Source organism: Psittacula echo (assembly GCF_963264785.1).
Source record: "Psittacula echo genome assembly, chromosome: 2".
Taxonomy (NCBI): Eukaryota; Metazoa; Chordata; class Aves; order Psittaciformes; family Psittacidae; genus Psittacula; species Psittacula echo.
In genome coordinates, this window is record NC_137737.1 from 20,493,932 (window position 1) to 20,519,579 (window position 25,648).

The window sequence follows — 25,648 nt, forward strand, 5'->3', positions numbered from 1 at the left end:
CAGTCACGTGACGGGCGGGCGAACCGGAAGCGCATGCAGCGTGTGGGCCGTGACGTGGCGCCGGTGGCGGAAGTGCGTGTGTGTTTTGGTCGGGGCCGAGGCGGTGGCGGAAGTGGCGGCGGGCTGGGTGAGGCACGGCTGCGCCCCCGCCCCTCGCCCCCACCCGAGGAGCCGCCTCCCCTCTTCCCCATCCTCCGCCCACCCTGCCCCGGTTCCCCGCCAGCCACGACGGACGGACAGACAGACGGACGAACGGACGTCGCTGCGTATCGCCTGCTCCCCGGGCTGCCCCTACTTCCCCCGCCCCGCGCGCGGCCGCCGCGGCCCGGCCAGGTGAGAAGAAGGAGACGGTGACGGTGGCGGTGGCGGCAGAGCGGGGGTCGTGGGCTGTGCTCGCGGGGCGGTGTGGCCCTGGCGATGGAGGGGAAGGAGGGGGCGTCTGTTGTTCGGGCTCCCGCCGGCTGCCGCCTCTCCGGTTCCCGCCGCCGGGCCCTGCGGCAACCGTGGTACGAGCTGCCGAGGTGGGCAGCCCGGCGTGCGGGAAGGAGGGGCTGGTCTTTCCCTTCCCGTCTCAAAATGGCGCCCCCGATTTTCCCACTTCCCCTTATTCCTTTGCATGGAAGGGAGCCGCGGGGGAGGGGAGGTTGTGGTGGCGGGGCTTGGAGGGGCTGGGCCGGGGCCGCGGCGAGAAGAGGGGAGCGGGGATCCTCCCCTGCGTGCGGGCTCTGCTGCAGTCAATTCTTACTGTCTGGGCCTAGCTACAGGGGCAAGGTTGTTCCTTTGGAGTCGCTTATGAGATATGGGAGGTAGGGTGGTAGGTTCTTCGCTTTCCCTTTCACTTGAGGCTGGAGGAGGGATGGTGGATAAGGTGGGAAGTAAAATACTCGGACAACATGTCTCCATCCAGGGGATCACGGCGGGCCTAGTAAACTGGGTATGCTCTGCATAACTGTTGCTACACACAAAGTTAGTATACAGTGGAGGAACAAACCTACGCCTTTTTATGGAGAGCTAAGTTGTTTAAGAACTATAAAAATGTTCCAAACGACAGGGCCATGAAGGGCTATCCTGTCAGCATTTTCAATTTATTTTTTTCTCCCTCATTACCTTATGCCTCTTTTCAGAGTTTGGAGATGGAAAAGAAGCTGAACAACTAATTAAGTAGCTGAAATTATTCAGCTTCTTTCACATAATGTTCAGACAAGTGGAAAGCATGGTGTCTTTGTTTTTGCCATTTTGGGAGTGACTTTTCAGAGTTGCAGACAGGCTAGATTGCATGTGTAATAAGAAATGCTAGGAGAAAAGTAGATGTTGGATGAAGTCAGGTGGCTAGAGACAATGATAGTAGTCATCATTACTTACATGATAAACCAGTTTATCTGAAAGTAATTGGTGCTATACATCATCTATCAGAGCTTATGAGATGGTTATTATTTTTAATGGGAAGGCTATGATTTTTTTCGAGTGACTGTGTTGATTCATTTGTTTAACTGACTGTCTCATTATGTTTCAATATACACTGGCTTACATGTGACAAGCATTTGATAGTTGTACGTATTTGTACTTGTTGTTGTACGTACAACAAGACAGTTGTACTGTCTTGGACACTGCAATAAGAGGCCACGCTGATTCTGCCCCATCTGGAATAGAATGACAAAAATGCTGGTTAGTAGGAATGCCTAAAAATTAAAGGGGTTTTGATGCTGATTTTTAAAACATTCAAGATAGCCCCATATAAACAAATTTAAAGTAGATGATGGTTGCAACTTCAGCATTGTCTGATCTGTCTGTGTTCATGAAGTTGAAAAAGTTTATTAGAAATCACTACACTAGTAACTGTGTTTGTGGTAAGAAACACTGTCATTTGCTCTAAAATATAAGAAATGGTGGAATGTTCCAGTTTTAAATTTATCATGATATTTTGTTGTGGTGTTGGTATTTGATAATGCACTTAATCACATTCATTGCAGAAACAGTGTGAACTTTCTTACTCTCTTCAGTAGGTTTGCTTTTGTTGCTAGTGTTTTGATACTTCTGTGTTAGCTGTTTTGTAGTTTCAAGTAGGCACTGATCTGAACACTTATGTGACTGAACTATGCTATTAAATTGGGAGTTTGTAGGTATTGGCTAATTTTGTGCACTGACTCAAACATAATAAAATGTGTGGTGATTATTAAAATACATATGACTCTTCTCTTTCATAAATTAAACTCATTAACAGAGACTATCTAGGATCATATAAATTTCTCTTGCAGACTGAGAACGCCCAGGATCTGGTAAATTACTTGGTAGGATTAACTTTCCTACTATAGTGCTCCAAACTTCGTTGTTCTGGCATTTCAGCATGGAGTTACTGTGCCTTTGGGGGATACTCACAAGAATGGAAGCTCCTGCTTCTTAGGACCTATGTATTTGTAGTGGCCAAGACTGCAAAGTGGGCCTTGTCTTTTAATATATGATGGAGTTCTTCCATTACACTCCATAAAAGTAAGAAAATCTCCCTCATTTGTATACATATGTATATACATATGTAGCCATCCATCTAAGACACTTTCATAGTATTTTCCTCAGCAGTATTTGATATAAGTAATTCCCCTAAATATCTTCCTTAAGAGCTTGATTCAAGACATGGCTGTATACTTGCTTTTGTGTCGATGAATGAAAATGCCTTATCTAGGTTTTATTTCTTCACATGTTCCAAGCACATTGATTACAAAAGTTTGCTTAGTATACCAAAATGGAGTGGGTAGTGGGTCTTTTCCTGAAAATTTTCACCAAAACTAAGGGTAAAAAAGATGCATGGCTTCTAAGACCTTTAAGTAAATGTTCATAGTTATCTTGAAAGAGATTTGTCAGAAAAGACTTGAGTTTGCAGTGTGTGTGTCCGTGTAGGGTACTGAATGTGGTGTGGTGTTCCTTTCTTCTGTGGTGCTTTTTTTCATGGTTCTCAAAGCTAGTATTTTACAGATGGTTTAAAGAGTGGGAGAATGAATGTGACCTGAGGCTTGGAGTGTATATGGGGTTTGTAGTGTTGAAATCTACTTTTAAATCCTTGTGAGGCACTATGTTCAGCACAGAAATGTGAAAAGAACAGGCCAAAACCATTCCATAATGGCTGTGTCAAACTGTAGAACTGCTTCTCTTCAGATTAAATTAATATTTTCCCTTTTTTTGTGTTTGTATGCTGCCATGTTGTGAACTTAATGAAGAGTTTCAGTATCATCTGAAACTTTAGAATATGATGATTTCTACATACACTCATACAAGGTGTTAGTGACTTTTTTAATATATCAAAGTCATCTGGATATGCTTTACAGGTTTTCAGTCTTGGACTTTTTTTGTAAGTCTGAGCTGTTAAAACGTCTGTGCTATGACTGTAGTAGGCTTTATTACTAAGTTATTAGATACATTGATGTGATTATTGCATGAATGATGTTGCAGTAGGTTTCTGGGACTTGCTGGCCTTCCTCTCAGGTAGTGTGATCTCTATCAGCTTGGCAGCTGGTTATTTTTGTACATGGCATCTGAGTGTCTAAAATGATTTCTGGGGAGGGGGAAAGGGTGTTACAAGGCTGTAAACTTTGAAGTTTAACTACAGCTACTGTAGCTTGGGGAGCTGTAAAAATTGATTTAGGTATTTTTCTTGACAGCTTCTTTCAGCTGTGGGTTCTGAAGGAGTTTTGCAAGGGTAGTAATTACTGTTGTGTAAGCGGTATAAATCTGAATAGCTAAAAGCTGTAAATGGCTAGTTGAAACAAATAGGTATGTGAGTTAAATCAATCTTGGCTGTTCTTCTATCATACCTCCTTTTGCTCTCAATATGGGAAGTAGCAAATAAAAAAATAGTCATATCAAGTAACTACTGTAGTGGGTTGATTTCCTCTCTGTGTGTCATCTAGAAATCACTTGCTCCAAAGAGTACTAACTCTCATGGTCACTGGATATATCTTTATGTCTATTAATGTTGCAGAGTCTAGAAAAACGTGAGATGAATTAAGATTAAAGGGGTTTTAATTTTAGGGTTATCCAAACACACTAGAATGCTACAGCAAACACGTGTTTGATTTTAAAACAGAAACAACTTGTCTTCATTACTTCTCCAAAGGAAAAAAATAAATAAATGGCTAACAGTGTTTGCAGCTACCTATATTTTGGCCATGCCTTGCTGCTTTCTCTCTTGCAGTAAAATTAGGGAGAGATCAACTGTTGTCACTGATCTGTTTTTATCCAAATTGCTCCACAACTTCTGAAACGTATTTCAGCAGCACATGGAGAGTGGGGGGAAGAGTCTTGCCTGAGAAGCAACTGGGCATTAATTGTTTTATGCTGTAAGGATAAAAGGTCTGGTATTTTTAAAATAACTAGATCTAAAATTCTAAAATAAATAAAATAAAATACTCAACCAAAATTTAACAAGTAAGAATTTTAGTATGCATTTATCGTGGTACTTAAAAATAATGGTGGTGGGATATGCAGGGACTTTTTTTTCTTCACAGAAATGTTCTTTCACTGTGGTATATTTTCACATGCTTGTAAAAACACGCATCTAAAATTTGATATTTATTAGATCGTGTGGTGCAAGTAAAATCTAAAATTTGGTGATTTAAGTATATCATAATAGTCAAACAACACGAATTTGGAGCACACAGGATACGAGATTGGAATATCCTACCTGGAAGATGCTAAATTATTTTGAGAGGTGTGGGAAAAGAAGCGATGTGAGCAAATAGGCGTGTCTTTAAGATATTGAAAATGTTTTTTTGCAAGATCTATATTCAAGTTCTCTTTACAATGAGAAATAAAATAGCAGTTTTTCACCTGTTATGTTAGAGAATAAATAAGGGTAAGATTTCTTATTTATTGCATGGAAATTAGTTTGTAAGGGAGTATCGCAGTAGAAGATGGGGTTCTGCTAGAGTGGTAGAAGCACTTTTCAGAAACAAAGATGCTTCAGACTTGTGCTGACTTTACAAAAGGGAGCGTGAAGAAGGAGAATGAAGGCTTAGTGTCTGAGCTAGGTGCATAGGAAGCTGGAATGCTCCAGTGCCTGATATATGTGCTGAGTGGTTTAAAATGGGAAGGTGGCTAAAGACCACTGCTTGATTTAAAATGTGGTTGCTTTATCATAAAGAAGAGCAAGAAGTCATTTGAAAGTAGCAGGTTTGCTTACCTTTTTGCAACACATGTTTAAAGCCATTTTCTGCATTAAGAGAATGTGCTTTAAACTAACTTGCTTGCATCCTAGATGCTAGAAAACCTGTATCCCCATGAAGTGTGCACAATTCAAGTAAATAAGCAACTGGAGTAGGGCAAAGTTATAGGCTGAGTTTGTTTTTTTATTTGTGGTTGGTTCTTGGGGTAGGTTTTTTGTGTGTGTGTGTGTGTTTTGAGTTGGTGTTTTGGTTTTTTGGTTTGTTTTTTTTTTTTTGGAGGGGGAGATGTTTTGATTTTGTGTGGTTTTGTGATTTTTTTTTTTAATATTTTTAGCAGAAACACGGAACCAGATGTTTCTCTTACTGTGAGCTGAGAGACCATCACTTAGGTGTATTTCCTGTAGGCTCACTTGGAATTTTGGTTTGAGAACTGTGAGGAAAGAGAACATAGAAAATTATTATGCCAGTTTTTCATACAGCAATACCTACCTGCAAAAGGATTGATTTTTCTAATGCTAAGCATGTAAAAGCATAAATAAATAGAAATAAATAAAAGCTCAGAAGCGATACCAACAAGGGACTAAAGGCTTCCCTATTCATATGAATACATGTTGTGACTTTTTTTTTAAGAAGTGTGAAAAAAGGGTAGGCAGGCTAAGAAATGCACTGTTCATACTTGGTCTTAAAAAGATCTCTGTTGTGAATACTGATCTGCTAGGACATGTGTTAGTATTGGAAATAGCAATTTAACATCAAATAGTTCTGGTGGCTTGCACCAGAGTTCTTACTGATCAAGACAATCCATTTTTGTACATAAGGAATGTTTTGTATTTTTGCTTCTCAAAGTACAGTTGTTAACTAGAGAAGGTGCTAATGATTTGTACATCAAGATCATCTGTAATTTAAGGAAATTTTCTGTAATTTAAGGAAATTGCATTTGATAGAATGAGATTTGAGGAAGTATACTTGCAAACAATGGATGTGTTGATTGAGTTTTCCCAATTTGCTACATTTTCTAGCATCCTTTAGTGGTGCTGACTTCAGAATATTGCTTAGTAGTAGCAAAATAGTAGAAAAATATTATTTCTTGAAATTTGATATTTTACCATTACTGTGAAAGCCTGAATCTATGTTGTCTTATACTTCAGTCTTGATATGCTAAGAAATAAGAGACCGAAGTCTTGCAAAAATAAACATAATTGGATTTTAGTGCCCTCACTTGAAGCTTTAATGGGAAGACAAAGTATTGAAGAAGATAGCTGGTTGATTTGTCATAGATGTAGCCTATAGCTGTCATCTTAACAGCAATGGTAGCTGTATTCTGGACTACTGACTTTGATAGATATTAGGACAACTGTTATGTAACCATGTTGCATTAGCAAACTGGATTTTTCTTACTTGATTTGTAAATCTGATATCACCCACTGTTTTTTCACAAACAGGTTGTTACTGGCAGAAGCATCACTGAGATCTGAATCCTGGAACTTGCTTTCAAGACCTTGAAAAAAAGGACTTTCTAATTTGGGCATGGCTAATCGAGGAGCAACAAGACCCAATGGGCCAAATGCTGGAAATAAAATTTGCCAGTTCAAACTAGTACTTTTAGGAGAGTCTGCCGTTGGCAAATCAAGTTTGGTGCTTCGTTTTGTAAAAGGACAGTTTCATGAGTTTCAAGAAAGTACAATTGGAGGTGAGAAATTTATCCTTTTGTTTCATGTTGAGTTTATTTCATCATTGGCCTGGATAACCTTGAATGTAATGGCACTTCTAGAATGGGTAGTTGACAGCAAGGACCAAAACTGAGCCCTTTGTCTTTCGTTGAGAGCTATAACTTTCTAAGCTAAAAGTTGTATCTTTGAACTGCGTAGTTTTAAATATTGGGCTTGATGGTACCTTTTAGTTGTGGATAGATGTGTGGCTATTTTAATTGTGCTGTATGCTTAATGCATGAAATAACTGCTTAATAAGAGTTAAGAACTTAGTTGCTGGGGGGGGGGAACCCAAGCCCACAAAACCCACAAACACCCCCCACCTCCCCCAGAAACCAAAAACTACCAATACAAAAAACTCAAATCACTGCTCTGCTGCATCTTCCAAAAAGGTTATGTTAACTGTGCATCCTGGTTTTGCTTTTGATTTGGGAGAACTTGCTACGTTTCTGGATGCACCTAACTTTGTTAGTAATCACAGATTTAATGTGCTGGTTTTATAAACTTCTTGACTTGAAAAAAAGACAGGTTCTGGCTACTAGAATAAAAAAATATTAATAATAAAAAAGTATCTGTTTAACTGTGGACAGATTTTTATTCCCTCACCCCCAGCAGATTTCTTCTGTATTTGATGTTGAAGTTGTTGTGCTTTGAGCTTTATTCCTCCTTGGATAAATTTAAACTTATCCTAAAATTACCTAATGGCATGCAGACTTTATTGATAAATATTCTCTAGTAGTGCCTGTTGCTGCTTGCATGAATCAGTCTGTTTCATAATATTTATGTGAAGCCCTTTCAGTGGCCTGTATGTTTTGTTACTCATGAACAGCTGTTGAAATGTAAAAAAAAAAAATATACAAAGCTTGCAAAAATAAATACAAGCTGAACTTCACTGCAGCTTTTTTTTTTTTTTTTACCCTATTTCTAGCTGTTATGTGTATTTATTTTGCATATCCGTCAGCTTAAATGGCGAACTACTTTTTTTTCTCCTTTAGCAGTCTTACTGGTGCACGCTTCTGGCTTTGTGCATTTTACAATGGCTTTAGATAAGTGTTAGTGTGAAAGGTTTCATTATTTCATACAGCTATGTGGTAATATGGAGATCATTCTCAAAGATCTATAGTGAATTAACTCCCCAATGTCAACATAGTTTTTAGTTGAAAAACATCTGTTAAAACTATAATTGTTCAATTTCAACAGTCTCCAATTTATTTAACCTCCTTTTTGTTTATTCTTGTTTCAGTGTCAGGTAAAACTAGGGATAATTCAAGCACTGTTAACATTTTAAAATCTATGCAAAAATTAAACAAGAACTTAAGTTCAACCTGAGATATATAGAGTTTAGTGCAATCTCTGTATTAACTTGTGCCTCTTCTATATAAAACAAAAGCAAGGAAATGCTGTATAATACAGCTGAGAGATACTAAATGGAGCAATGTTAGGATTCAGAAAAAGTTTGCTATAAAGAAAGCTGTTGAACTCTGTAGCTTGTTGCCTACGGCATAATTTTCTTTGTATACAGGAGGGCCTTTTAACAAAGGGAGGCTTATGTGCGTTGTGCGTCTGAATAAAAACATCTGAAAGAGAGTGCAGTTAAAGGCAGGCATGCTGGATGGCGGTGGTGTGGTTTTGCCATTTCAGATAGTGTAGCAATGCTTAATTGCTTAAGACAAAAGTATGGCTAGTAAGGATGGTAGGCTTTCAGATAATTAACACAGCTGATTGTCAATTTACTATGGCCTTGAAAGACAGAAGATAGTTACTTTGTTTGCAGAAATTAACTGGCATTTTATGGCGGTTGAAATGTTCCTTTCAGCAAAAACACAAGGATGTCATAGAATAAAACCCTTGTTTTTATTTTCTTCTTGCATACATCCCATCATTTATGGAGCACTGGTACATTCTTCTGTTGGAAAGAATGTCTGTAAGACAGATTCTACTTGTTAAACATCTTGTCTGTGCCTTGGAGAAATAGAATGTTGAGCTGGTTCTCAAGAGGAAGCCCTTAGTCTTATGGTGGTTTTTTGTCTTTATTTTGGATCTGGGCTGCTTAGGGAGCTACCAAGAGCAGCCTTTTTTACTAGTGCTTGGATATTGGGCATTTAGAAAGATTTATGGTGATTTAACATTGGAACATCAAAGCCTTTACCTTCTCCAGCCTGCCTATTCATCTGTGATGGATGCTTTTATCCCTGAAGCAGGAACACCTGACTTACAACTAGTCAGCTTCTGTATGTGAGTTACAGTGTCCTTTATAAAGCAAGATTGACTTGCTTTTGGTTTACTGTAACAAGTTGAGTTGAAAGTTGCAGCAGTTTTGGAATGATTCATAAGCTATGATACCTTGGAGTATGTGGAAAAGGGTAACATCCCAGGTATGCAAGGGTTATGGGTCAGTGCCTCTTTAGACGTTTGATTTAAATCGGCCACAATTTGTCAGTATGCTTAGTGATGACAGTCCCCAGTTCAGCCAAGTAGGGGCCTTGGCATCTCATCAAGCAGAAGGTCTGGAATTTGTGGAAGGAGCAAGGGCAAATCAGTCCTCAGTATTTCACTAAATGTCTGTCGTGACTGGAAAAACAACTCCAAGCATTTATGCTGGGTTGCTCAAACTTTCATCTAAATTCTTGGAATTGTTTCATTTTCTGCTATGTACGTACTATAACTGGGCAGACAATATGACTATAAAGTGGGTAGTCAAGACAGCTTGTCAGGTAACTGTAATGCTTGTGTGCTTATTTTTAAACTTCAAAAGCTGAGTTAAAGGGTTAAGAGAACCCAGCAGAAGGAGTTTCTTTCTTTTTTTTTCTTAGATTCTGCCTTAGTTTTGTAATATGGGTTTCTACATTGTGTGGGTACTCACCTTCATATTTCTCATACGTACCTTAATCTGAATGGAAGATCTTTACTAGGAGTAACTGTTTGAAGACTTGAAATAAGTTATTTGTTGGTTTCTGTAATTAGAAGACCATTACTTATGGTAATGCATTCAGTTGTAGTGGCGATGGGTGCATATTTCCCTCAAACTGTAGGCTGTCAAAATTATGCTGAAATTCCTGAGATCATTTTCAAAGTCAAAAATATCGCTGCTTTAAGAACAAGAACTTTTGAGAAGTGATTTTTTTTTTTTTTTCCCTTCCGTACCCATTAGCTAAACTGGAGTTGTCAGGAGCTAAAAATCAGGGCTTGGAGATACTATTCAAGTAATGTAAATGTGTAGAACTGTAAATATCTGAACAGGTTGATTATAGCATGATGGGGTGCTGTTACTGGTACTCTGCATAGTCTGTTGAAGCAGGATGAAATATACGTAGAATACTTAAAGGAAGACTTTTGGTTACTCTGATTCACTATTCTAAAAAAACCCGAAAAACAGTTGTTTCCAATTACTGCTTTCTTATGTCTTTAATTTGTGGAAAGACTGGTTGTTTAAATAACTGTCCTGTGTTGATCAGCTACAGTCTATCAGCTAATGCTTGCTTGAAACCTGCTGTGTTTCAATAATAGGCTTGAATTACGGAAATCATTTGCATCTCTGAACATAATTTTGTATGGATATAGAGATATAAGTAGACTTCTGGTTTCAGCACCTCTGTCTTTTTTGTAGCTGCTTTTCTAACCCAGACTGTATGTCTCGACGATACAACAGTAAAATTTGAAATTTGGGATACAGCTGGGCAAGAGCGGTACCACAGTTTAGCACCCATGTACTACAGAGGAGCACAAGCAGCTATAGTGGTATACGACATAACAAATGAGGTAAGTACTATATTAGGGAGGCACAAGGGGGATTTGGAAGTTAGCAGTCTTGCACTGATCTTTCCCTAATTTTTCTCAGTGACTTCTGTGAATCAGTTTGTCATTTCATAGAATGAGTTCAATTGGAAGGAACCTTTAAAGGACATCTTGTCCAATCCACCAGCTGTGGGCAGGGATGTCTCTCACTAGATCAGGTTGTTCATTTCATATTGGATTATGTGGTGCTAAATTGTGTAGGTCAGATAGTTTAACTTTTTTTGGTAAAATGAGACTTCGAAACCTTCAAAACCCCCAGAAACCCTGTTCCATAATGACCAGTGCTCAGTAGTAAGAAAGTATTTCGAGACCCTTTCACAACCTTGATTCTTGTAGAGAAGAAATTAAAATTCTCATTTTCTCTTTTAACCACTTCTCTTTCCTTACTCTGTCTACATAAAGAACTTCCTATCTTTACTTACTTTTTCAGCATTATCCCAGCTAAGCATGCTTGAGAACTAAGGTAGGAATTTTTTGCTTAAAAAGCTCAGTTGGCAAGTTGCAGTGTCCCTTTGAGCAAAGGTAGCAGCCTTGCATTGGCTTTTGGTTTGAAGTATAGATAACAGAGATTGGGATAATAAGTGAGTACAAAAGGGTGGTAAAACTCAGTTGCATCGTTTTGCAATCATTAACAGGAGTCCTTTGCCAGAGCGAAAAATTGGGTCAAAGAACTTCAGCGACAAGCAAGTCCTAACATTGTAATAGCTTTAGCAGGAAACAAAGCTGATCTAGCTAACAAAAGAGCTGTGGATTTCCAGGTATGTACATAACTTCTGTTTATATAAATAGCATTTTGTTGGAATAGAAAATAAACAAGCCTAGGAGGAGCTTATATGCATAGCCTAGCTAGCTGTTATAGAGGTCATGCTGTTAAATATAAATGTCAACTGAGACTAATTAAATTATACATGCTACTGAAAAATCTTATTTCTATACAAGTAATATGAAGCAATAGACTTTTTGAATAATTAAATTTGAGGAATAGCTAATCTATTTGTATGTCTTTAATGCTGATTGAAGTTCTGTTCTTTGATTTGTCATCTTCTGGTCTTCTACCTGAAATTACCAGTAACTAGAGTTTCAATGGATGAGACAGCAGTAAACTCTCAGTGCAAACCGTTCTTGCTGATTGTCAGCAGGGGAATTTTGATTATTATATGATACAAAGCTGATTTAATTTGCTTAACTTTCTTAGGCTATACAGTTGAAGCAGTGTTCAAGATTTGTGCTTTTCATGGCATTCTTTTGGTTTAGTGGATATATCTGTGCTTTCACATTTTATCTTCTGGAAAGTTTAAGCAAGTTATCAGAACATAACTTTCCAAGCATATAAAGCTTGCTGCTGGTGCTTCCGGCCCATTCGTGATTGATTGAATTTAAAGTAAGATCATATTTATTACTTAGTTAATTCTCTTACAGTTTTAATTTGGTTTTGGTGTCACTGTATGAGATACTGCTGTGTATAGTAATGAATTTTTTTGTAACTATAGGAGTCAAACTATGAAAGTTAGCAGTGTTTTAGGTATCTTTCTGCCAGAATTCAACAACTCAGTTATTTAATTTTATACTTCCATGTCAATTTTTAACACAAAACTGTGTGATAGAAGACCTTTGTTTTGCAAAAAATTGTGGTATTTAACAAATTTCATACATACATGCAGTCAAAGACATTCTCACATTTAATTACCAAAGTAGAACTACCTTTACTATTTTTTGTACAATTACAAGAATAATATTTTTCAACTGTTCAGTTTTTTGTTAATGTAGATTTATAGGCTCCTCAGGCTTGACAGTCATTTCTCTTTGCAAAGCACATTTTAGATTTCTAGGTATTTGTTAGTGTGTTATTTCAGGTACAGTTATGTAGATCTTAGCAGATGTCACTTAAATGAATACATATATGATGCTGTAGATCTTTTTCCATCATAGGCATTTACAGTTTAGCTTTTTGCAGAGCTCCTATTGAATGCAAAGGCAGTTACATAACCATAAGAAGCTGGAGATTCTCAGCTGAATTGGCTAACAGGAAGTGACAAAAATAGGAAACTCTATAAACTGTGTTTCAGATCAAATTCAGACTGAAAAGTATTTACAAGATATTTAATACTGCTCATTTGTTTTATAATTGTGCATTTCTGTCAGGATAATGAAACAGTTCTGATCCATCTGCCTCAGTGGTTGAAAGATTCAGGATAGTTCACAAACTGCCTTCTTTCCCGCATGATGATAAACACTCTGGCATTTGATGGCACTTTCCAGAGGTTATTTGTTCTTGCTATCACAGCTAGTGTTCTGCAGCAGGATTGTCTTTTTAATAAATATATTTTATTATTTAATTTTGCCTGAGATTTTTCCATCTGGATATTTTTAAGATGAGTAAGGATTTTTAAGATTGGATTTCTAAATGTTGAGCTGCTTGATGGAATTGTAACTTTCATAACTGATGAATAATGCATTGCCACACAAGTGTTTCAACGAACTTTCTTTCAAAATGGTATAGAAATTGTTTCTTAGTAGCAATAAAAATACAATGTGTAATGACTGTGTGATTATTTTCTTCGTAATGAAGTAAGGCATTCTTATTCTCACTTTCAGGAAGCACAGGCTTACGCAGATGACAACAGCTTATTGTTCATGGAGACATCTGCCAAAACATCTATGAACGTAAATGAAATATTCATGGCAATTGGTGAGTTTATGAACAATCTGTGAATTAAAGGGAATTGTTTTCATGGTATTTATACCATCACAATATTCCTAACCCAAGGTCTTTGTTTTTCACTCAAATTACTTCTGGCACTGAAGTTTCCTTAGGCCCTTTCATATCCTTTTTTTGATGTTTAGAAGTGTGAACGTCTTCAACTTAGTTGAAGTACAGTTGCACAGCTCTTTTGCGAAGCAAAAAACCACTTGGATTAACTTGGAATGGCTAAGATAGGTTACTTCTGAATTCTGTCAGCAAGTTCCATATACCTATTTTGATGCCATTATGAAAGCTTGTACTGCTTCAAGTTCGAAGCAAAATTAAGCTTTAGTTGTTTTATACAAAAGCCACCTTTCCCATGGTATAGGTAAGCTGTGTGAAGCTATTTATGGTTTTCTTAATTGTAAGATGTACTTGGCATTTGTTAATGAAATTAATGTAAGAATGTAAGTGAAAGCGTATAAATGTGCACCTTTTGATGATACGCTGTTTGCAGCAGATTCCACATGGCCTGGGATAGGTACAGAACCTAGAATAATGTATCTTTTATGAGACAGTGGTAATTGAAGTGGAAACATTTCAAAATGGGAGAATGATAATGGGCTTGCTTTTAAAAAAAAAAAAAAGTCAAGTACTCATTTTGGTCTAAACAAAGTATTTGCCAAATATGCTTTTGTGTGTTAAAATTTTGTTTGAATTCCAAATGCAGCTACCTGAAATCCAGAAGTTGTACCAAAGATGATAATGTGTGCTTAAATTCAATGTCCAAGTAAAGGATGCTGTTTATGAAAATTAAATTTACTAGTATACTTTTAGCCCTAACATAATCTTAGGGATTTCTGTAAAGATGCTAACATGTCATAGTAAGTATAAATTGCTAAGAAATTTTGTGTATTCCATTGAAAGACATGAAATTGGAATTTACTGCTAATAAAATTTTGTAAGTGGAGGAAAAAGAAAGCATACATTTTTAGGCTTGTCACCAACCTATTAAATAATATTCTTAATCACAGTAGTGGCTCTGCTGGGAATAGCAATATGTAGTGTTAAATAACCTTATTAAATCTGGTTTGTATTTTGCACTGCTATGACCTCTCTATTCTACTTCTTTTTGTGAAAAACAGCATTGATCTCAAAATTAAATGTTTTTAAAGAGCACTTATCTTCTACTTTCCAAGGCAGTAAAGCAGAAGGTAATTTGTGGTGTGGTTCAAACTTCCAGCAGCTACAAATTAAATTATTGCTATAGCAACACTTTATAACAAGTACTTGTTTCATATTAACTATAAATATGGGGGGGAGAACACATAACTGTGTGAGTGGAAAGTATATTTTTCTCATAAGGGCTCAAGATAGGCCTGCTCAATTACACCGTTCTGGTGAAATTTTAAAATGAATTTCGTTAAAGATGCACTTTGCATCTTGGTTTGTTTTTTTGAAAAAAACAACAGTAAAATTAATCCCTAAAATCTGATTTATATTTTTTTTCATTTGTTGTTATCAGCAGTGATTCTTACCTCCCCATATTTTAATGAAGTATGCAAAGTAAATTTGAGAAAGCAATACCTAATTAGTACCTGGGTCTTTTGTCTGCAAGGTTAGTTGTCCATGTGAGTATTCTTTCACATCAGTGGGTGAAATTCAGATTGTTAGTGCATCAGAACAAGATCTGTGCAGTAGTAGACCCAAAAAGAAAATCTTACTGAGGATATAAGTATTGCATGAAACTTGGAATTGCCTTTTGAATAACATGGATGCAGTTCTCAGGACCATGTCTAAATATGATCTTCAAAAATGGGAGAAAATGAAAAAGAACATGGACAGAATGGAGGGATACAGGCTACAGCTGCTTGTAAATAGACCTCTTTAGAACTCATTCATAACAATTCATCTTAATTTACAGTTCTAGAATCAAAAATGACAGTGCTATGATGGCATTTTTCTACTGGTGCTTTGTCCCTTTCTACAGTCAGCAGCTTAGTATCACTTGAACTCTTGGGTTCTATCATAAAATTGTAGAACAGCTCTAAATGTGTACTGTGCTGGTTATCTGGCTGTTACACTTGAGTTTCATTCCTTTTAGGAAAAAGTGTTCTTTAACAAGCTGGCCAAAGAAATTTGGAGTTGAAGCATACAGCCACGCTGCAGATCAGGGATGGTTGTTGGGTCTTAGTAGTATGGACAAGACAGCCCCATGGAAATCCTTTATGTGGAACTTAGAAATTTTCTGGTGGAGAGAAAGCTAGGAAGAGCTGCTCAGAAGGGTAATGTTTGTCACCCTGTTTTTCATGTCAGGACTGAGGGGTGTACCCTTGAGCTGTAAGGGCAACAAAGAAATTATCAGTCAATTGATTCATAAGAGCTGAAGAAAAGAAAGACAACTTGAAAAAGGCAGAGACTTGATCTAGTGCTGAGGGCCATTTTAAATGCAAATACTTATTCTGGCTAGAGAGTTGGGCAGTAGTTTGACCCATTTCTGTCTGTCTGTATTTTGTGCATTTTCAATCTTTTTGTATCTTTTAGCACTAGCACCCTGATCTTAAAGACTGTGTAGGTGGATTCCCACAGGACCCATCCTTTACTGGCATGGCGTACCTGAACAGATACACTTTCCTGCTCAAGTTACTAATGCATTTCACTTGAAAGTCATATATAAGGTAGTTAATCATTAAGAAGGTGTCATCCATCATTACCAACACAGTGAATCAAACAAGATTTTATAGTGATTATATTGATATGCTTATAGAGTAATAAAGTGTTGACTGTGTACTCAGGTGACTTAATCCAGTTTTAACTCTCCTTGTTTTGTTGATTTCATAGCAAAAAAACTGCCCAAGAGTGAACCACAGAATGCAGGAGCCAACTCTGCCAGAGGAAGAGGAGTAGACCTTACTGAACCCACGCAACAACCCAAGAGTCAATGTTGTAGTAACTAAAACATCAATTGCTTTAAACTGTTCTGAATATTCTTCTGCTTCCTAACTGTTAATAACCATGGAATTGGAGTGCTTAACCTGGTCCAGTACAGCTTCCAAACAGCGAAGAGACTTATGGTAATAGCCAAGTTCATGATTCAGGGTTTTCTTTTGACCTAAATTTTTAACATGCATGTATCCACCACTGGCTGTAATGTTTCAGCAGTAGAGGAGAGAAGGAAGCAGAATAAACTTCCTTCAGTTGAAAGGTTTTAAAAATCACTTAGGGGTGTAGAAGAACTACTCTCTGTGGACCTGATTGGCCAGTTCCTTTAGCCTCAATACTGATTACTGTTATAACAAATAAAATTGGGACTTTTCGTAATTCTTAACTGTGCTTTAAAACCTTTTTAGAAACAGGGTTTAAAAATTACGTAAACTTATTCACAGTATTTATGCAACCAGTTGTTTCTGCAGGTATCCACTGTTCAGTTATACATTCCATAGTTTAATAATTTAATTACAAATAATACTTGCATTAAAAATTTTAAGAACCATGTGCTTGCAGGAAAGTGGAGTTTTAGTTGGTACAGTGTATGTAAATTATATCAGTCCAGTTAGTTATCTAAAGGAAATAGTGATAAATCAAGTTTAACTTCATTTCTAATCTATTCAGAGGGTACAGACCAGTCAATTCAACTTTCTGACCTAGGAATTCCTTGGTTTTTTTTTTTTCCTCTACAAACTGTAAGAGCTCTTCAAGTAAAACCACAACAAACTTGGTGTCTGTGACTTCTTTCTTGGTTTTGATCCCTTGGTCAAACCTTGATTTCTTGGTTTTGGCCATTACAGTTTGTTTTTCCCCTAAGTCAAAAAATAGTGCACTAACGATTATGTACATCCAACTTGATTTTAAATTTGGATATTAATGTACTGTAAATAGGTACTCTGCATTGTAGTCTACATTTGTTTAATACTTTCTGTAATATTTAAGAGTTGCTTAAAGGTATACAGAATGTACAGTTACTTAAAGCTAACTTTTTTCCTCTCTAATCAAAGGGGGTTCTAAGTTCTTCCTTTATGGCTAGAACAGTAATAAATGATGCTCCTGTATCTGTAACATAAGCACTGCTGTCTGTCAGTAATGAACTTTGCAACTTTGTTTTCCAAAGTACATTTTATTTTGATCTGTCCAGTATATTGCACTAATTCTTTTAGTTATTTTCATTATATGAAATCTACCAAGTGTGTCAGAAGAGATGAATTAGTTATTTAAATGTTGAACTGATAGCAGAAACTTACTTGTGCAGATTTTAAATTTGCAGTAATCTGGGTTTAGCAAGGAAAATGGCAGTTCACCAGTGTTTAGTTTTATATTGAGGTGCTCAGGTTTGAATAAAGTGGTTTAAAAAAAAAAAAAAAGGAGGTTTTTGATTACTGTTTCTTACTGAGAATTTCAGAAGGTTTTATTGTATTTGCACAGTTCAGACAAGGTGTCTGATTTACTATGTGGGTCAGCATTTAAGATGATTGCAAGTAAATTCATGACACAGATAAATAAAAGCTTGTACTATATATACTGTGGCACTCCAGTTTACCTATGATAAATTTTTAAGTGCTGAGGTAATTGAGTATTTTATCACACCCATTTAGAACTACCATCAAAATAGTAATATATCTTGAACCTGCAGCTACTGCAGTCTTTACCAGTTGTTCACTAACATAGCTTCCTGCATTGTCATAGTGTGTCTGAGAGGTGCTTCTTCCTGCAGTTTGTGATCTGCAATTAGGCAGGTATGTGTTTGTGTCCTCTTCAAACTGGTGGATGTCTAGAACCCACTGGTGATACTGTCATTAGCAGCTTTAGCCTTGCAGGTTTGTCACAAAATATCTTGGAGTCCATTTTTTTCTGCCAGTTGTGGACCTGAGTCATAATTGGATAGGTGTGCTTTTATATCCTTGGGGGGCTGGTTCATGTCTTTAGACCCTATTGCCAGTATGTTCTCTTGCAGCTGTTTATGGGTGCAACTTTGACCTGTTGCACAAAAAGCACTGGTGTCTGTTTCTTGATCTGCAGCCTGTGACTGTGGCTGAAAACTGTTACATAGATGAACTTCTCTGTCCTCAAACTGTTTCAGTTCTTCCAAACCACTTTGTGTGCTAGAATTGGGCTGTTTTATATCTCTGTTCCATGAATTTACTTCATTCTTACTGAAAACAGACAGTTCTGGATCAGGTCTTTGTTTTTTTTTTTTTGTGGTCATGAGTTTCCTAAGAAACTCCACTTTGCAAATAGTTCCTTCTAAAATGCGAGTGTGTGCTTTCAAAATACTATGGCTTAATGAGCTAATCAAGAGTTTAGGATTCAGAGCTGTATATAGCAGTATAAAATTTTTAGTACCTGAAAATAATTTGGACATCGTGTAGAAGTTACAGTTTACTAACATGATGCCTTAAACCTTTTCCCCAGTTAAGCGACACAAGGGAGCAAGATTTCTCATGGTCATAAGAAGCCAAGGACTAACTTCTTTCCTGTAGTAGGAATAGGTACTTTACCTTTCCATCTACACTGTTGAAATCTGCAGGATGAGAATGAAAAGTCTTAGAAATTGCATTGCTGCAGGTGACTAGTCTTGTCAAACTTGAGTGCAGAGTGTAAAGGAAAGCAGCTCTGAAACAAAGTGCTGTATTGTTTGAGGTCCTCAGTGGCTATGCTGGGAGATCATTTTTGCTTTAGAGGAGGTTACTCATCTGCTCCCATGTGTTGGCGTAAGGACAAAAGTGATGTCTTACAGAGGGAACTTGAGTGGGATGGCAGATTTCCAGACACTAAGCTGGCTTCAGTGTGTTCATTTATATTGTATTTTAATACCATCTGGCTAGACTAGGGCACAGATCTCTGAGAAGTGTTTATAAGTAGGCACTGCTTATACAGTAGTTGTATTTCTTGGGCAGTATTGGCATTGTCTTGTGTAGGAGACTGCTACATGTAGTCTGCGAAGGCAGATTTCTCTGGGAGGTGATTGAGAATATCAAACTGGAGGACACACCTTTTTCAGTAATTATAGAATGTAGATGCCTTAAGTTATACTGTGTGAATATTTCCTTGTGCTTACTCCCTCTTTTCTCTGATTTTTGTGGAGAGCTAGAAGATTGTCTAAAATTTCCTTTAAACCCTTGGAGTAAGACCACCAGCTATAAACCTAAAAAAGGGCATAATATAACCCATGTGGAGCAAATTTGCTACAAGGAAGAGTAAAATCTAGACGCTTTTGGATGCAAGTCTCTTTTCTGCAAACCAGAGACAGGGCAAAAGAATTGTCAAAATCTAGCTGACCTGTCAATGTGGGACTAAATGAAGAAGACAAAGTTGGCCAGTGCCACCATCTCCTGCTCTGCCTGACCATCCTTTTCAGTTGCTTACCTGGTGCTGAAGGAACATGGTTATACTTCTGTAAGAACACATTCCTGACGAGCAGGAAAGTGGAGCTTGATGTTGTATGATTTTTCTTTGATGTAATAACAGTTGGAAAATTAAGTGTATTAGATTAAATAAATGTGTATTTAGCAGTGGTTCAAAAATGTGGACTTTAATGATAAAATGCTTAAAGTATCTCTTATCAACTGCAAGCCTTAACTCATTAGCAGAGATTGAGTTTATATCATCTTTTATTGTAGCCAGCATAAAAACTTTATCTGGGAGGGAAGGATGGAAGCCGGTAACTAGAACCAGAAAACTCCGGTTGGGTGAGCTGTGTTGGTTTCTAGCATTCCTCACACCGGCAGAGGGTTGTATGTTATTGTTATTAAAATGTATTTTCTTCTGGAATCAGTTTTCCCAAATATAGAATATGATTATTTTTTGCCTCATGAAAAAAATGAAGCCTCTGAAATGGTTTTTGCTTTCCCCACTGATCTTTGACCCTCTTAATTTCAGTCAAATTCATATGAAGAAATGCAAAGAAGTCTTTCAAGTTTTGTGAATACACTCATCTGAGAAGGGAGTGCCCCACTGCAGTATTAGCACACTCCTTACTAATGCTTGAAGGGGTGTAATAGAAAAGTATTACAGTGCTGGGCATGTGTTTCAGCAGACTGGAACATGCTACAGAGTGTAACTACAGTTAAAATACAAAACCATTTGAAACTATTCACCAGCTTTTTATATATATAAAATATATTAATATATACTATATACGCTATATATACTATATAATTTATACATTAATATGTTATATAGAATATTAATAGTATATATAAAAATATTCTGCTTCTATACTCCTTTAAGGAATAGCAAGCATTTTGCTTGTAATCTTACAGCTGTCTAATGTACACAAGATAACTGGTAACGAAAATCACCAAGTGGGAAGATGAAATGACTAGGGTTGCTAAGAACTGCAAGAGCTTTATCTACTGTTGCCTGCAGCAAGACTGGGTGGAGAAGCAGTATCAGTGTTTCTGATTGTAATTAATAACTGATTTTCCACACTGTAGAAAGGCAAAGCAGGATTCTACATCATATGGAAATAGATCTGAATAGATCTTCCTTTAAGAACAATAAATAATAACCGATTCCTATTTCAGAAATTGGCAATTGAGAACATCCCCACAGGTCATGCTTCCAGTTTGCTGGTAGCAAAATATGGTGGCACTTAGTCTCATGAAATAAATGAATAAACATAATATTTTAAGCGTGTTTCATTGACACAAGATTTATCAGATCTAAAATAATCTGACTTCTGATAACTGTCTTTCATGTTAGTAAATTGACTTTACTGCTTAACTCATAATATTTACTGGGGCTACTCATCTAATAAGCTTAAAACTTATTGCCTGATACCAGTATCAGTTGCAAGGGAATTTGTCATGTCTCCTTCATGTTGTCAAGTTAAAACTTTTGCTTCTTTTTATCTCCAGCTATCTACTGCCAGCAAATCTCTGTCTTATTTTTTCTGCTGTTATTTGGTGGAGGAAGAAAATCCTGGTGTGGAATGTACATATCTCTTAGCTATGGGCCATAACCCTGCAGCACCCTTGGCTGTCCTGGCTAATGGGCTGTGTGTTGTTTTCGAAGTGTCTTCTTTCTTTTTTCTCAGTGCCATCTGTCTCTTTGCTGGGGATTCCTTCTGCCAAGCAGGTAACTGCTGAACAGCCACTACAGCGAACTTTGGAAACCTCATTCCTTCCCAGTGGTAAAAGTCTATGCATTCTCCAAAAGGGCTTGGCATATGCTTTGTGGATCCATTCGTAAGTATGGGTCTTGTCATTGCCTGGTTTATCAGAGAAAAATCTCTTTATCTCTGTAAGCTGCCCTGATCGGTGTGGCACAAGAATCTAGAACTTGCCGTTTATCCTTTCGTAGGAGTAAGCTACTGGAGAAAGCTGGTCATGAAATAAAAGTGGAAGCTTTGCTGCAACTGTTTGCAGCTGCCACACCATGAAAGCCATCAACTAACCCCCAAAAACATCTGACCTATTTACATAGTTGTCAAGCACAACAAACCTGTCTTCCTTGTCTTCCTGTCATGTGGAGTTTCTGTCTTAGCAAATTGATAATGCTTTATTAAAGAATTATTTATTTTCTTAAAGTACCAGGATTGTTAGTACTAGCAAGATCACAATATGATGTGGGAGTATGGTTATCCATAAAGAATTCAAATGAATAAACAATCTTCTGCGGTGTTCAAGGCCAGGTTGGATGAGGCCTTGGGTGGCATGGTTTAGTGTGAGGTGTCCCTGCCCATGGCAGGGGTGTTGGAACTAGATGATCTTAAGGTCCTTTCCAACCCTAACAATTCTATGATTCTAATCTGGGTCAATTTTGAAATCAGTTTGTGTTTCTAAGCCAAAAGATTTTTGTTGTCAGTCTTTGAGGGCTATCAAAGCCTAGTAAAATCAGGGCTTTGTAGGTTCTTTTATGATAAAGAAGGTGGTATGGGATGTATAGTTTGCTGATATGCATAGCAAGAAACCTAAATGTGCTTGGAATCTTTCTCAGATACAATTGTGACCTTCTTCAGGTCATCTTCCTCATCTCCACAAAGTTCAAAATCAGGTGGGTTTGTTTTGTCCTGAGATTTTTACTCCCATGTCATTCTTAGAGGAGTTGAGTATGTGAAGAGTTCTCATATATTCACATTTGAATTTTATTATTATTATTTTATTATTAGGTCATACTATGCTACCTAAGCTTTTTCTCACTCTTTTATAAACTCTGAAGTGCATCGTTGCATACTAATGCATATGTGGTCAAGAAACTGGGAAAAGTGAGATTATATAAGAACAGTAACTAACACGTATGTTAAAAATCAGTAGTAAATTCAAGAAGTGAAAAATTTGGAAATATGAAGTTCACAACAATTTATTCTTTTAGCTAATAAGGTTTCCGTCAGTTGTTTCCTCCTTGTGATTCAATGCATACCACTATGCATTCACACTGTTAGAACTGTGAATACAACATAATTCCTCATCACCTTTTCTCTATCTACTCATCACTTTCCAAACATGGTAAAGTGTAATCCCTGCCTGGGAGGGAAAAGAAAAAAAAACCAAACATATTTAAGATTAAGATTAAAAAAAAATACCAATTTTGTGTGGGAAATATGAAATGGGGCCAGAAGCATTGGTATATCTCTTTAATCAAATTACACTCTGATTGCCATTGGTTTTAGTGGTGAGATTTTTAGGAGTGAGTTGGAAAAAACCCTGTTTTATACCATTGTATTTAGGCACACAGAAGATAAATTACGTGGACAATATTCTATTGTTTTTCTTGCTTGTAAGAGATAGATTTCTCAATGTCCATGTTCGTTTAATGTAGGGTGGATTTTGAATGTGTCAATTTCTCAATCAAGAACAAAAGTATTATCAAGTGGGCCAAGTACTTGACCTTTTTAGGTCTGTGGGAAGCACCCCTGTTCCATGAACTGTGAGACCTGCGAGCAGCAGCATGCTCCCTCTGTGTTCTCCAGCCATCAAGATGGAAGGAGAGACATGCTTTGCAGCAGAGCTCACTGAAGAGCAATGAGGTTGAAAACATGGAATCAAGGCCAGGTACTGCTAAGGACATCATATGGTCTCCTCAGTGCAAACCTCTCTTCCCCTTCTCCAACCAAAGCTAGTATCTTCCACCTGTTCCCATGCAGCTCCTTCCTCCTGCTTCAGCTCCTTGCTCCAGTTTCCTCTTCCTCCCCAGCTCAATCTCTCCTCGGTTTAATTCCTTGATGCTGTGTTACTATTCTTGGGTCTGGCACCCGGTGCTACAAACCCAAGAGTCAGAACTGCAGAGCAAGTCCTGGCAAGGCACTCCCTGACAGGCCAGCCGGTGCAGAGGGGGAGGCCTGCTTTCAGCACCTACATGCTGGCGTGTCTCCACTCAGCACTGGGAAACTGATGCTGCTTTTTAACTATTGTCACTTGCTCTGGTTTGGATACTTTTACAATGATAAAAGGTGCACCACTGATGCCATCTCAGCCAGATCTCCAAGCCCTAGCTGAAAACATGTTGATCTGGGAGATTCTCTGTGAAATAGCTATTAATGTTTTGGTTTAATACATACAAACCAACATATTTTCTAATAATAGAAACAGCTAAAACATATTGCCTTGAATTTTTACAAGTTATTCTGCTTCAGGCTCGGAAAATTTCTGTGTGAGCAGTTAATATCTGCAGAGTTATAAGTTACTGAAAACGTGAGGCACTCCTATTTGAAGACAGCACTGATAATTCTACCTGTAATTTGAAATGGGGAAGAAACCTTGTAAATATCAACATTGCTAAGGCAGTGGATGAAATTGATTGATAGTTTGAATGACTGCTCTGTCCTATAATGTGATGTACAGCTAAACCTTACAGCTGCTTGCACAACATCCTCTTCCCCCTAGATCATCAGCACATGACACACATGTACAGGCACCATAATGACACAAAATCCTGACACCATATGAGAAGCTCAGCTTGCTAGCCAATACATCATCTCTCTACTGAGTATGAAAATATGTTGTTTTTATTTAAGTTCACTATGTTTATTTCAGTGTCTAGTATTTATATGCCTATGGATGAGAAATATCAGACAAAAATGCATGTATTATAGGTTTTTATCATACTCTGTCTTCAGATTTCTGCCTTCAGATTAATCTTTAACTGCTGTTAATCCAGCACCAGAGCAAACAGCAGTGGTTTAGCCGCAGTACCATCCCACAGCCACATTGCAAGAGTAGCCTTTGGTAATTTCATCCTGCTTCAACCTCATCCTTTTTCTGGGGCTCTCTCTTTAAACTTGATACTTAAAGTTACTATGTTGCAACTGTTTTCTGTTACAGGATTTTATCTGGGCAGTGTTTTTGCTTCTCTGGCACCACTTCTGTTCATCAGCTGTGGATTATGAGCATTTCCGTGATTTGTGTTTGAGCGCACACTCTTTTTACCTGTGATGACAATTGTTTGACAAAATTCTGCCAAAGACAAAGCCCCAACCTCCTCCAGCCCCAATTAATGTCTTAAAGAACCAGGTGCCTCCAATCAGCTGAAATAGATCAATTATAAATTTTTAAGAAGAAAATCTCTTCTGCAGAGGATACCAACTGTAGTATTGGCAGAGCCACTTAAAACCCCCTTATGATGTTGTAACATGCCTTGTCCTTGCAGACCTGAGCTGGCAGGTGGCTGCAGCTCTCAAATCTGCTGTAGGATCAGTTTAGGGGAAAGTCCATACCTCCACAAGAGGTGAGCATCAGCCTCCTCTAGAAATGCTGCACCACTTCAGCAGGGCAAGACAAGGAGGTACATGATTAAAAAAACCAGCAAAAATATGTTTGCATAGGTCCCTTCTTTATTCTGCATAGTTTGGGTTTGAGAATGGGAGATGGCACGAATGTTTTCACTGCTGTCATTGTGATGGTGGTGCATTCAGGCCTGAGAATAGTTAGGACTAATACACACATAAAATCTGATAAACGGGTTTTTTTCAGTCAGCCTTTTACCTATTAACCCACTTTACGTTTCGTGTATATACCTCCTTGGACTAGAGGCAGAAAATTGAAAACTTTCAATAAAATGTTAGGTTTAGTTCAGTAAACTTAATTCTTTACACTCACATACTTTATAGATGTTTATATCTCTTAAGTGGGTGTAAGTGCTAACAAATCACAATTTCAGAGCACCAAAACAGTCCGACTTACTTACAAGGTGTAAATAACCAGGATAATATACATAATAATTCATGTAGAACAACAAGATATACTACAGCTCTTCATTGCCATCATTTTGCTTACATTTATTAAAAGGGCAGCCCTGATCCTTATTTTTTATCGTATGTACACGTTGCTTATATTAATCGCTGAAAACCTTGTAAAAATGAAATAAATAAAACG

The 25,648-nt window shown here is 37.5% G+C and overlaps 2 protein-coding genes across 9 annotated transcripts; one reads left to right on the top strand and one right to left on the bottom strand.

Annotated features, from left to right (window-relative positions):
- Positions 1–81: 81 nt before the first annotated feature.
- Positions 82–25,648, top strand: RAB5A (RAB5A, member RAS oncogene family). 8 transcript variants are annotated; one of them, XR_013958923.1, is made up of 12 exons: positions 82–333; positions 6,596–6,843; positions 10,470–10,621; positions 11,293–11,415; positions 13,253–13,346; positions 15,445–15,625; positions 16,182–16,414; positions 19,955–20,068; positions 21,194–21,523; positions 22,275–22,331; positions 23,097–23,329; positions 24,599–25,648. XR_013958923.1 is itself a non-coding variant. In XM_080639397.1 (6 exons), exons 2-6 carry the CDS (start codon positions 6,681–6,683, stop codon positions 16,295–16,297), a joined length of 648 nt encoding a protein of 215 aa, XP_080495523.1. In that variant the 5' UTR covers positions 82–333; positions 6,596–6,680; the 3' UTR covers positions 16,298–17,813. The 8 variants fall into 8 exon arrangements, 2 of the variants coding, with proteins under 2 accessions (XP_080495523.1, XP_080495524.1); XR_013958924.1 differs by lacking the exon at positions 15,445–15,625; XR_013958925.1 differs by lacking the exon at positions 15,445–15,625 and having other exon boundaries at positions 23,174–23,329.
- On the bottom strand, positions 17,877–22,032 carry PP2D1 (protein phosphatase 2C like domain containing 1). Its single transcript, XM_080609594.1, is given in 12 exon segments — positions 17,877–18,095; positions 18,097–18,182; positions 18,184–18,728; positions 19,701–19,785; positions 21,274–21,340; positions 21,342–21,566; positions 21,568–21,632; positions 21,638–21,698; positions 21,700–21,743; positions 21,749–21,801; positions 21,804–21,866; positions 21,869–22,032. Coding segments are annotated over 12 exon segments (1,557 nt in total). The 5' UTR covers positions 21,924–22,032; the 3' UTR covers positions 17,877–17,887.

What these genes read in the sequence shown, in the direction of transcription:
- RAB5A (XM_080639397.1), top strand. Translation starts at nt 6,681, where the DNA reads ATGGCTAATCGAGGAGCAACAAGACCCAATGGGCCAAATGCTGGAAAT. An exon ending in TCAAGAAAGTACAATTGGAG is followed by an intron (nt 6,844 to 10,469) that starts GTGAGAAATTTA and finishes TCTTTTTTGTAG; the next exon opens with CTGCTTTTCTAACCCAGACT. An exon ending in TGAAATATTCATGGCAATTG is followed by an intron (nt 13,347 to 16,181) that starts GTGAGTTTATGA and finishes TTGATTTCATAG; the next exon opens with CAAAAAAACTGCCCAAGAGT.